General features: G+C 38.1%; 1 protein-coding gene across 6 annotated transcripts in view; it reads right to left on the bottom strand.

The window, feature by feature from the left end:
* Positions 1–8712, bottom strand: part of LOC139966767 (uncharacterized) — a 62267-nt gene extending 53555 nt beyond the window's left edge. For 2 of the 6 annotated variants that reach the window (XM_071970114.1, XM_071970113.1), the window contains exons 1-2: positions 8507–8709; positions 7797–7943 (exon numbers count right to left, since the gene is read on the bottom strand). In XM_071970114.1, the coding sequence (XP_071826215.1) occupies positions 7797–7943; positions 8507–8538 (179 nt within the window). In that variant the 5' untranslated portion in view covers positions 8539–8709. Of the gene's footprint in view, positions 1–7796; positions 7944–8506 lie in introns of all 6 variants that reach the window. The other 4 variants (XM_071970111.1, XM_071970116.1, XM_071970115.1 and 1 more) reach the window with 4 other exon arrangements.
* Positions 8713–13734: the final 5022 nt, after the last annotated feature.

Raw genomic sequence — 13734 nt, 5'->3', positions numbered from 1 at the left:
TTGGCAAAAAAATCGTCGTACGCTCCGCGCCAACCGATGGTGGCGCTCCGCTTAGATAGTATCAAGTAGTGTGTTACACCTATATGACCTACTGACCCCCCTTGTACTACATTTCTGCGGACGCCCTTGCTAGGCCTCCTAATGGGGGCCCCTTTGGGCCAGGAGCCACCCCCAGGCTCATCGTTACGCCACTGGTGGAGCATTGCACAATAAACAGATAATAGTTATTTATTTCAGTCTCATTTCAATTATTCGAATTTTTAAAGCAAACAGATACCACATCATATCATTGAGCATGAAAATGGCGTTCCGGGATGAACAGCCTCCAAACCGTAGATGTGCGTAGTGTTCGGTTCCGGAAATATCTGGTATATTTTCATTTCCTTCAACGAAGTTTTATAGTAGCTGTTATAAGAGGTTTTAATATTTGTACACCAATAACTTAACTGTGTCTGAATTTTCTAAACTTTCCTCACCAACATTTTTCTCCATACTTCCCTCTACTAGTGCAATTTTGACCGGTCTGTTAGGGGTTGAAGGAGATTTTTCTATATTGGTTGTCCATAGATGAAATTTTTGTGCAACATTAAGGGTATGTTTTGAAGTGAATTTATTCACGAGAAATGTGAATTTTCCAATTTTGAACAAAAAATAAGCTTAAAACCTTAAAAAGTGGGGCTGGGGGGGGGGGGGGTATCAAAACCAGAAATGCATACGATCATGCACAGCATCGTCACTGATTGTTCTTATATCATATTAAAAAGCTAGTCCGAAAATTTTATATTTCAGATTTTACTTTTGAATGTTTTTTATTAACAAAAACTGTAAATATGCCTGAAGGAAACTCTTTTCATTAGATGTACTGCCAACGTGGCAGGAATCATGCTTGTCTTGCTTTTGAAAGTACATACATTCAGAAAATGTTGTACGAAGGTTAAAATTTTACTTGATGTTCATGTCAAATAAGAACACTAAAACATTTAAGTAAAATTTACTTGAATTTACTTAACTGCTGTTTTGTAAAGTTTTACATGATCAGCATGTAACGCAACTACAAATTTTTTATGTACAAGTTTGCCAGCGATTTCAACATAGCACCCGTTCATAAGTGTTTCATACGTTAATTATTAAAAGCAGCTTGATTCCTTGTTCTTTAAGTAGATCACAACAGAAAAGCACATTTAAGAGACAACAAAGAGGAATGACAACACAAATAATTTAGAATATTTGATGAATTCAACCTTTTATTTCAACAGTTAAGAGGGTTTCCCGAGCATCTACAATCATGCATGAATAGTGAACTACAGTCATGATATTTTAACCTTTGTGTCCAGTTATGGATGGCAAGGTATCAAGGTACTATCTCTTAAAGGTGCATGCTTACGAAAATTCTAAGATGCATGTACAAAAAAGCATTGGTCGACTTAGGAATTTTCACCCAACTCCCTCAACATGTAAAAATAGTTGAAAGCTCCCAAAAATTAACATAATCAACTGTCTGATTGCAAAATTTGGCAAAGATTCAACTCTACGCGCAGCATTAACTAAAATCTCTTGCATGGATACGTAAATGATCTGTTCATAGTTACTTTAGTTTAAATAACAAAAAATCTTATTACAAGAAACATGATAATCGTTCTATGTCATATGAGCTTTGCAACTTAAAAATGCTGGTATATAAACTTTACTCCATCTGTCATTGGGATAAGCTATGTAATGAAATGCATGGTGTGCCCCACCAACTTCACATGATATTGATCCATGGACTTTAAGAGTACAGTGCACCCATTGACACTAAACGGCATTTCCGTGTTAGTGTCAGTGTTGCTAAATCTTTAAAAGTACACATTCACCGAGACGCCACTAACATTCTCCTAAACATATAATTTGGCATATGATTAGTAGCGGGATGTTGCCGGAATGTGCTTATCTTGCCTGTGAAATAGGATGTCGTAGGAACCATATATGATGCAGTTAACAATTAAATCGAAAATCCAATTGTTCCTTACTAGCTATCCGGTGAACTTTATATACCTTGAAAAAAAATAATGCGTTCCTCTTAAGACACATTACCATTATGATAATAGACAACCACCGTATGATGTATGCTGTGGTGTGCGATATATGGTTTATAAGTGGGGCGAATTGATTATGTTTGCCTGTGTATGCAAACGCGAAGAAAAATCTCGTCCATTGGTGACTGCAACAAGATTGAATTCAGCCCATATGACACTCTCAATTGATTCATTAAAATTGAACTTAATGAATATTAAAATATATTACGAAGTGACGTATTGTATGTACCCGGTACTTGTTGAAAGACAAAATCGAGGAAATATTTGTGGAATAAAAAGGGTATTTCTATCACTTTTAGTGACTGAGTCACAATATCACTTCCTTCTCCCTGTCTTACCTTCCTTCCTCATCTCCCCTCCCCTCATCTCCCCCTCATCTCCCCCTCCCCTCCCCCTCCCCCTCATCTCCCCTCCCCTCCCCCTCCTGTCACTCATCTTCCTTTCCCCTCCCATTTATCTCAAATACTTTTCACCAATGTTTTTAAGACGCCATATGAACGGATGACAATGTCCGTTGGGTATTTTGTTAAGAAATATGGGAATTTAATTCTATGTTCAATGATAATATAACATTGTCCATCAAGCGTAAGATAATCAGACATTTACATGTTATAATTATGATTCAGTCGAGAGAAAAGTGCCTGGGCAATGTGCCATTACCACTCATAATAGATTGAATATTTATTTCAATATTCTTTTGGTAAACTGACAAGTATTTTCTTTGTGTTAAAGTAAGTTGGCCTGACGTTTCGATCCTATATAGCAGGATCTTCTTCAGAGGCTAAATGACAGGTAACAATAATAGAAGGGACAAAAACACGCACAGAATACAGACAGGTTAATGAGCACGGTGAACACAAAGAGATAGATGTAAGCAGATTAGTAGACAAGGGACGAAGAGCAGAAAGAAAGAAACTAAAAATGCTGGTATATAAAGAGCATTATAGTACTTTTCCAACAAGTAAAACTTACTATAAGCGCTTTGATAGGGTTATGATATAATACTATAAAGCACAATGGATCAATACTTATACATCCTCAAGTAAGTTGAAGGATCTTGAATATTTGGTATTAGCCAGTTAAGAAATTAGTTTCCTTCTCTTTTCACATAAATACCCCACCTCTTCAACGTTTATAGTAAACATCATTTTATAGCTAAAGTTAAATCATAATCAACTGTCGGTTTTGAAGACAATTACAAAGATACAACTCTTCCTGTAGTCACCCATATATAAGCAGCATTTTCATAATCTGCTGCAGATAATAGTTTAATTTCAATTAAGAGTCAACAATCAACCAGTACCAAATAAAGAAATGAAGAATGAAATGAACCGATATAATCTTCTTGAAAGAAAATGGAAAAATAGTGAACTTTGTGACCTGAAACATATTTGTATTAAACTGACCATTAGCATTCTTGGGACACTGAATGCTATGACAGTATATCAATTTCATGTTACTGTTTGTGTAATAAATGTTACATTCACCATGTTAAACACACAATCATCACATTGATTGGATTTATTATTGTACTGCTGAGTATTAAGTACAATGTATGTAACACTCTTACAATAACTGCAACCCCTCAAGTCATGATGTGACGGGTCTAAATATGTCATGACATGGAAACAACGCTACGACACCGGGAAGAGAAAGAGGAACAGTGACATAATTACAGCGCTGATCCCTATTATATACACAGGGTAGCCAGTGACGGATCGAGGATTTCGGAAGGGGCGTACGCCTCAGCCTACCCCTTACACCGACAACTCCATTTTGACGTTTCCATTTTTCCTCTCTCACTAATGCATATAATTATACCATATATGGTCTATTACGCGTGTGTGTATGGACGCCTTAAACAATTGTACAATTGTGTTATGAAACCAACTGTGGCTGGTCTCGAACATTTTCGGTATTAGACCAGGATCTATATGCGAACTGCACTAGACCTATGTCCTTCGATGCAACACTGTCATCCAAAGATAAAATGCTATACACTCCGACCTGAATGCTAATTGTTACCCCCAAATCTAGTACCGTAACTCGTACAAGGAATCTAAAATAAATTTCGCATGCGATTGGAGAATTGAGCACATCTCCCGTGAATATCATGTAATGGAGGGGGGAGTGGGGCGGACGCACCCATCACTCCTTGAGATTGTTCCCATCTGCATAAAAACGCGCGCCCCACAACCCAGAACCCTACGCCCAGCCCTTCTGATCGCTTCCAGATGAATGACTTTTGCCCGTTGTACCAAGACCTTGACAAAATCCGGCAACACACCACTTCATCGATAACAAGTGATCGGGTTGTGTATTCAGTGGCGTAGGAAGGTACTTTTGAGTGGGGGGCTGAAGACTGATGGCCGGCCTGGGGGAGGGGTCTAAGGGGAGGGGGTGTCCCCCTCCCTTTTGGAATTTTTTGCATTTCCAGGTGGCCTCAGATGCAATTTGGTGCAATATAGCACACTTCAACCCACCCACTCCAATTTGTAGACTTAATTTTGTATTTTCACCTGGCCTTAGATGCAATTTGGTGCTCCAAATGAGATTTTTTTTCTCATTTGAAAATGAAAAAGGGGTTTTCTGACTTGCGAACCGGGGGGGCGGAATGATACTTCCGCCCCTCCACATTTTTCACTGGGGGGCTGGCGCCCCCCAGCACCCCGGTTCCTACGCCCTTGTGTGTATTAGTGACGTCTAGAGGTCGACGTCCACTGACCTACATGGAGTGTGACCACTCCCGATTTTGCAATTTCCAAGATCAGGCCCCGAAAAATGCTAAGGACACTGAACTGTATGGATATCTAGCAATATCTAGGTATGAAAATCCCAAGATCTACCCTAAACTGAAGGCAGCCTAAGAACCGATGCCTTCAGTATGTAATGAACTTGAAACTGTGCATCTTTCGAAATGAAAATAATGTGGGGCATCGCACAATAAACAGATAAAAGTTATTTATTTCAGTCTTTTGTTTTCAAGTACTCGAATTTGTAAAGCATACAGCAGATATCACATCATATCAGTGAGCATGAAAATGGCGTTCCAGGATGAACAACCTCCAAATTGTATATGCACCCAAGCCGAAAAGGTGTGAGCTTATATTTGTTCTTAACGTGTATGCATTTATATGCCAGGGTGTTATAACACACTAACACGTGTTATGTTTTGGGAGCATGCGAGAGCTAGATATGTTAAAGATACAATACAGTAAATCGTAGTGGTATTATATTTTTTATATTTTTATATCTTTTTATATTTTTATATAATATAAAATATTTTTTATTTTTTATATTTTATATAATTTTTTATTTTTTTATTTTTATATATTTTTTTAACACAGGCCGCAATAAAAAGGCCTGTAGCATAACACGTGTTATCATGTTATAACACAGATGCATATAAATGTAATGATGCAATATAATGTACAGATGCAATATATTCAAGTCGAAAACGCTATTATAAGCAACTGTACAATTCGGTTCGGGTGGTATATGTATGTAGTGTTCGGTTTCGGAAATATATGGTAGTTTTTCATTCCATTCAACAAAGTTTGATAGTATAGACGTTATAAGAGGTTTTGATATTTGTACACCAATAAATAAACTGTCTGAATTTTCGAAAATTCCCTGACCACCATTCATCATCATACTTCCCTCTACTCGTGCAATTTTGACCGGTCTGTTAGGGGCTGAAGGAGGTTTTTCTATATTGGTGTCCATAGATGAAATTTGTGCAACATTATGGGTATTTTTGGAAGAGAATTTATTCACGAGAGTGTGAATTTTCAAATTCTGAACAAATAATGGGCTGAAAACCTTGAAAAATTGTGCTTACGGGTATTGTGGGCCGCGACGTAGAATCACCTACAAAAAGCAATGATCCACAGGAGATGCAATGAGGTCGAACAGGATGTGTGACTGGTGACAATCTTCAAAAAGGTTATGGATGAAAAAAACTATTAGGAAATTCTTGGTTATCAGGCAAAAGTGTACATTTGGTTGGTCATTTCAAGCCCGAGAAGTGCCATTTCTGGTAATCTCGGGGGTAACAAAACCCGAAATTTTCTTGTACGCTGCGCGCCAACCGACGGTGGCGCTCCGCTTAGATAGTAATTCGCGCCCCCGGGTTAGAAAATCCTGGATACGCCCCTGAGCTTGCTTATATGATATTGACAATTAACATGTTGAACGCGCGCGGAGCGTGCGAAAATGTTGGTTATATTTTTCGGGCGAGTCGTTACAGCTCCCCAAATCAAATTGGGCTCCTTCGCCTTTGACTACGCACATAGACAGTTTTGAGGCTGTTCATCCTGGAATGCCATTTTCATGCTCACAGATATGATGTGATATCTGCTGTTTGCTTTACAAATTTGAACAGGCGCATAGCAAATAATTTGACAATGAAGGGGCGAAGCCCGTAGGCAAACTATCTAAGCGTAGCGCCACCATGGGGTTGGCGCGAAGCGTACAAGAAAATTTTGGCAGAAAATGCCTCCCAGATCGCTGGAAATGACACTTCCCATGCCTTGTAAGTTGCATCTAAGCATTTTCTATTTCGAATTTACTAGCGATATCATAAAAAAAATATGCTCGGGGGGGGGGGGGTGGTCGTCCCAATTCCGAAATGCGTCATGCTCCCCCACGACTCGATCGAGTTCGAGACCAGCCACAGTTGGTTTCATAGCACAATTGTTTAAGGCGTCCATACACAAACACGCGTTATGATAGACCATATATAGTATATATTTAGATACATTAGTGAGAGAGGGAAAATGGAAACGTCAAAAATGGAGTTGTCGGTGTAAGGGGTAGGGTGAAGCGCTCACGCCCCTTCAGAAATCCTTGATCCGTCACTGGCTACCCGGCCATGTGTATATAATAGGATTCAGCGCTGTAATGATGTCACTGTTCCTCTTTCTCTTCCCGGTGTCTTGGCGTTTATCTTCTACTCCCTCCTTTTCTTTTTTTTTCTCCTACTTTTTCTTTTCCCTTCCTTCCTCTCCTCCTCCTCATTTTTCCCCTTTTTTTCCTTTTTCCCCCTTTTTTTTCTCTCTTTTTTCTCTCCTCTTTTTCTTACCCGGGGGGTGCGCGCCCCCAACGCCCCCCTGGATACGCGGCTGTATATATATGGTAAAGTAAATTGCCTTAGTTTATTGCAACATTTAAAGCTTCAATATCAGCAAGTTTTCTGCAACCGATGAAATATGCGACATTACCACCGTTTCAGCCACAAAGAGAACTATGTTGTTTCTCATATACACAGTGTGTTTTGTAACTTAGAATGTTACTATATATAATTATTCAATATTCTTTCTTAAGTAAACAAAAAATACATTTTTCCCCATAAAAGTATTAGTATTTTAGTAATATTGAATAGTTAACCAACAATTACAAATCAATATATGACTGACTTCGTACGAGTTTGCATGAGCCGTTTTCAAGAACTCACATTTCTACAAATGATAGTTTCATTTCAAATGCGTTTGGTTTATGCCATTGTCTGCTAATCTATATTTGGTGATTATCCTTTCGAATAAACACATGACTGAGCAAAGTCTATAAGTCATAAATGTGTATAGCAATCGCTCAACGTAGAGAATAAGCTACTATCAATCGCAGCTATACTCTTGTAGCTAATTTGTCATTATGACTTATGGCAAGATGACTTGACTCGCTAAAGACGTTATAAAAACAAAACAAGAAGAAATTTCTTACCAGAATTGGCTTGAATCCAGCAGAATGAAGATAAAAGAGTGAAAATCACAATCAAGTTTCGATAAATTCCCATTTTGAGTAGACAACTTTTCCTGATTGCTTTTAAGTAGTGTTCCGTATATAGCTGACTTCTTTCTGGTCATTGAGCTGGTAAAAAACAAGAAGTAATATTGATCAACGGAAACAATAACGCAACATGGATGGAATCCCCAAAATGGCGAGAAAATTAAGGTTTTGCTACTCACACCAAACCGCATACTAGTCATGGATACTAAAAAGTTGAAAACAAATTTCATAATCATTGCATGCGTCGGGACCCCATATTACGACAACAATGATTTTTCCTGAACAAGTGTGTTCCACCTGCACAATTCGAACATTATAACCCAAGACATTTCAGCAAATTTGGACAAACGCTTAGGCTCGGAGGGAGTAACAATTATGACCTCTCGTGACCTCCAATGGCCTTCAAATTTATCAAATATGATCGCATGTATGAAAACCTCACTCACTGCACAAACCACTCACGAAATTTCAGCCAAACTCGAATGAAAACTGACGAAATTGCAGCCAATGAAACACGCCGTGGTAGAATGTGACAGAATTTCGGGCTGAGCTAAAAATTGACTATACAAGCAATACCGATATTGACATATCAATTGTTCGCCTTTCTCGGAACTTTTCAAGATCAAATATTAACATAGACTTACCTTCCTTCTTGTTGGACAGGTTCTGCTATCATGTTGAATTTCAAGGCGGTAGTGTGTTAACATGATAATACGACTTGACAAACCTACCATGTAAATATCGAGATAACTTAAGTATATACTAGTATGTTTCGTTGGCGTAGAATTGAGTGCAGTGTATAGCCTACTTGATCGATAGCCAACAAGTACTTGTTAGGTTAAAGAGTCATATGAACCATGGCGTTCTTTTCGTCTCATTATTTGCACATCCAGTGTTCATATATACATAACCGTTAAAACAAATATTTTCGTCACTATTATTCACCAATATGTATAAGCTCCCCCTTGAGCCTATTTTTAATTTTTGTTTTAATGTTTTTATGATATCGCTAGTTATTTCAAAAGAGAAAATGCTAAGATGCAACTAACAAGGCCTGGGAAATGGCATTTCCAGCGATCTGGGAGGCATTTTCAGCAAAAATTTTATTGTACGCTTCGTGCCAATCATGGTGGCGCTACATTTAGATGGTATTCAATGCCGTATCTACAGCTCTGAACATGTTTCTACATTTTCGCCCCTCCGTTGGCAAATATCTGGCTACGCGCCTGGCTTATGCCACCTATTATTATACCTAATTGGTGAATAAATGGTAATACAACATATTTGTTTGTGACCTTTAATCATATTTAATGAAATGAAAATTTTGTTTCGACGCTGAAAAATCCAAAATAAACGCCAAAGATGAAACAAAAAATGTGAATTAAAGACAAAGCTAGTGGGCTTATTGTGATTCCTTGCCAATTGAGATTATGATCCCAAGCTTTAGTCATTGTTGAATAAATTGATTATCAAGGTTCTTTCACTGACTGTGGACCTACCTACTAAATATGTTAACTTACCATGTTTACAAGCTATTTTTAGCAAAAATCAACTCAAGCCCTGCCTCCTAATAAATGTGCATGATATCAGTTTGAACATACATTATTATATTCCGGTTATATCTATCAACACCTTCACACAAACTATGATTCAATTCTGAAAATGTTTACATTTGACCCTGTGACCCCATTAACATTCTTGAGATGAGCACCAAAATCAATAGGGCTCTTCTACTCACTATGGCGCATCTATGTACCAAGTATGACTATAATCCAACTTGTTGTTCAGTTACCGTGTTTACAAGCTACTTTAGTGAAACTAAACTTAAGCCCGCCTCCTAATAAATATGCATAATATCAACTTGAACATATATTACCATGTACCCACTATCTACCAACACATTAATACCAAGTATGAATAAATTCTGACTCTCGGTTGCGGAGTTATTAGCATTTGATTTTCACGTTTGACCCCGTGACCTAATAATTATTCATGAGATGAGCACCAAAACCAATAAGGTTCTTTTACTCACCATGGTGCATTTATGTACCAAGTATGACTGCAATCCAATTTGTCGTTGTCCAGTTACCGTGTTTACAAGCTATTTTAGTGAAAATCAACTTAAGCCCCGCCCCTAATAAATATGCATAATATCAACTTGAAAATATATCACCATATACCCGCTATCTACCAACATACCAAGTAAAAATAAATTCTGATTTTTGGTTGCGGAGTTATTAGCATTTGAAGATTTTAACGTTTGACCCCGTGACCTCATTATTATTCATGAGATGAGCACCAAAATTCTCGAAAGAAGGGATTATCTCGAGACATGCGTAGATCAAGCTAAAGGCAGTAAAAATAATTTCTGAATCGCGAATTTCTGAAATTTCTGAAAGGCGAAGTGTATATTTCACCCAAGAGGCAATTTTCGCCCTACAGCTCATTTTTTTAGCAGATTTTCCCCATAATCCACAATTAGCAAAATTTATTTATTTATATAAATTATTACAATAGAATAGCCCAACCCACCAAGGCAAAGAAAAACCGAAAGAAACAATTGTTTGGTTCAACCTCCCCCCCCCCCCCTCCCCCTTGAGTGGAAATGTCAAAAATAACGTTGTCGCTATTTTCTCGGGACACATCCTACACAAGATCGTCAATAAGAACAATATGAAGATCTGTGACAGCTGTTTGGAGAACATGCAGCAGATATGCTAAAATCCCATAATGTGGAAATCATGGTAAAAGCCAATCATACTCCACCCGAAAATAAACCTGCCACAAAAGACAAATAGACAGTTGCCCTCTACATGGGAATTGCTTGGCCAGTGACGTTGTTTACAAACAACAGTAACTGTCGATGACCAACCAACCTTGTTCATATGTCATTCAGGTGCCCCTTCAAAACAAGCTACTACAACCACACCAAATCCTTTAGAAATCAGAGATAGGAGAAACAAAACCGAAATGGCTAAATATATGGTGACGTAACAGAAAACTACACTGTTACAGAAAACAATCTACTTCTTTTGCTTTAAGAATGAAATATTTGCTTGATATATTTTGGATTCTCTGTATAACAGTAAGGATATTCCATCCTTTCATGTGAGTTTAATGGAATTAAACGTCATACGACGGTACCACAATTTCAGAAATTTGTATAATTATGTATTGAAGACTCGCCGCAAACCGCGTGCGGCCATCTGAAAAAGTTAACTTTCTGTTGCTTGCAAGGGACGTTTTGTTCGTGTCGCTACAAAATGCAGACAGTGATGAAACGTGATACCTTAATTGTTATCTTTAGTTGGACCTGAGATGTCCATCGCTGTATCGTTAGTATACTGTGCTGTGTGTATTGACCGCAGCTGTATGTACTGACTGTACACTAGTGTCTAATTACCGACGGTAGCAAGCTGTGTGTATCCTCTGGGACCGATGGTGGTGTCTATAACACTTCTGTTACACCTCATTCGAAACTAGGTCAGATTACCGGCATTAGACGTTTCTTTTTGCGCGAGTCTTCACACCCTTTAACACCTATATCATTCATATTTAACACTCATCATATAGCACATGTTACGTGTCTCCAAATATTTCATTAATACACATTCACAAAAAAAGTTACCCGCAAAGTTAGTAATTTTTTTGCTTGGCAAAACAGAAGGGAAGGTTTCAAAAGATGTTTATCGTAGCCATGTAGAAGTCTCAGATAAACGTAAATCTGGAACAACTCCGTGAAACACTATATTCATCATCTCAAATTATCATTTTTTCGAAGGCTATAGTAGCTTTATTCATTTTGGATGGAACTTTACAAAATTTTAAAGTCTCTCTAAAATCCACATTACGATTGATCCTGACGCATCCCGGCAAGACACAAGTTCTGAATATGTTGCAACCTTGTCACAATTATTTTTTCAGTGTCGACTCTGAGGCTTGCAGAGTACCTGCATGCACTTCATCTGTCGAGCAACGTATTCAACCTCAGATGAGACTGTTATACTGATCTGAATCATATTTAAGTACATTTCCTATACTGTGTGTAACTCATATGGCCTTAAAGTCTTACAGATAATTCTAGGGAAATATTGAATAATGTAGCCGCTAAAAACATTTCTCGAGCCACATATTCAAGAAACTGATCTTGGCTGGTAGAAGTTGAAATATTGTATAAAACATTTTCTACCCCTTTTGACCACTGGTGAACTCAAACGACCATTGACCTCCGCCCACAACATTATACTTTATTTAACTAACAGAACTCAGTCGGTGAAACTCAGCTATTCGTGCCTCTCCGATGTTATTCTTTCAAATACAGGGGCACCCCAGGGAACAGTTCTAGCACCGTTCCTATTCACACTTTACACGCGTACGATGCCAGGTCATCAGAACAAGGGTGCTCACTCATCAAGTTTGCTGACGATACTGCCATGATTGGCTTAGTCAATGGTAATGGTGATGAAGCATACTTACGTCAAATTCAGTCTTTTGCGAACTACTGTGATCTTAACTTTCTCCAGTTTAATGTTGCTAAGACCAAAGAAATGATTATTGATTTTCGTCACAATACTAATCCTCCACTCCCTGTTTTTGTCAAAGGAAGTGTAGTTGATCGTGTTACGTCACAAAAGTATCTTGGGGGTAGTGCTGAATGATCACTTGGCATCGGGAGATCATATTGATATATTGGTTTAAAAGTTGAATTCTAGATTGTACTGCCTCCGTAAGATGTCGAATTTTGATGTTCGTCATGACATCCTTGAAATGTTTTATAATTGTACCATTAGCGGGGTTTGGCGTTATTGCTTGGTTTGCTGGGGTGGGAATGTCGACAAACATGATAAAGATCGTATTAACAGCATCATTAAGAAAGCGGAGAGAGTAGTCGGGGAACCCTTGCCTTCCATTGACTCGGTTTACCACAGCCTTCTCGAGTCCAAACTGGACGCGGTATGAAAGGACAATACCCACCCCCTCCATGAGCTACTTCATAGTAGTCAGATGTGCAGAGGCAGTGACAGGTTGAGACTTCCGTGTCTCAAAACCAATAGATACAGAGATTCTTTCATACCCCGTGCAATTAAGCTTTTCAATGAGGTTTTGTTACGTTGACTCTCATATATCTTGACTTTTTCTTATTATTCTTGCTGTCTTATTGTATAATATACACATCTATTTTTTGTAACATTTTAATTTTTTTTGAGCGAGTGCCTGAATTTCCCTTTGGGATCAATAAAGTTTTACTTACTTTTTGTACTCAATGTGGTACAATCACATACCAAATATGCGATCTGTCCAAGCTTCCCTTGCGATATTATGTTTAGGAAGGTGCGATAGTGTAGAGAGACAGGTAAAAGGGGAGTGAAGTAAATACTTCAAATGACCTTTAACCTCCACCAAAAGCAATAAAAGGCTCCTTAAATTTGATATGGTATATCTACAAGCCAAATATGAGTTCTGTCCAGGTTTCCTTCTTGCAATATCATGTTTACAAGGCTTAGAAAACTTGATATGTGGTCCCCAAATGACCTTTGACCTCCACCAAAATCAAAAGGCTTCTTTTACTTAATGTTATACACCTTCAAACAAGTAAGAGATCTGCCCAAGATTCCAATATGGATATATCATGTTTACAAGGTTTGCAAGATTTGACCTCTGATGACCCCAAATGACCATTGAAATTTTACAAAGCATATAGGCTTCTTGTACTCAACGCTGTTCCTATACATACTAAATATGACATCTGTCCAAGCTTACCTTATTGAGATGTTTTATTACAAGGTTTTCACAATTTGACATCTGGTGACCCCAATGATCTCCACGATACACAATATAGGCTTCATGTACTCAATGTGGTTCTTCTACACAC

Source organism: Apostichopus japonicus, chromosome 4 (assembly GCF_037975245.1).
Source record: "Apostichopus japonicus isolate 1M-3 chromosome 4, ASM3797524v1, whole genome shotgun sequence".
Classification (NCBI taxonomy): Eukaryota; Metazoa; Echinodermata; class Holothuroidea; order Aspidochirotida; family Stichopodidae; genus Apostichopus; species Apostichopus japonicus.
Note: the sequence above shows the minus strand (reverse complement) of the source record. Positions and strands in the feature narration are given on the sequence as shown.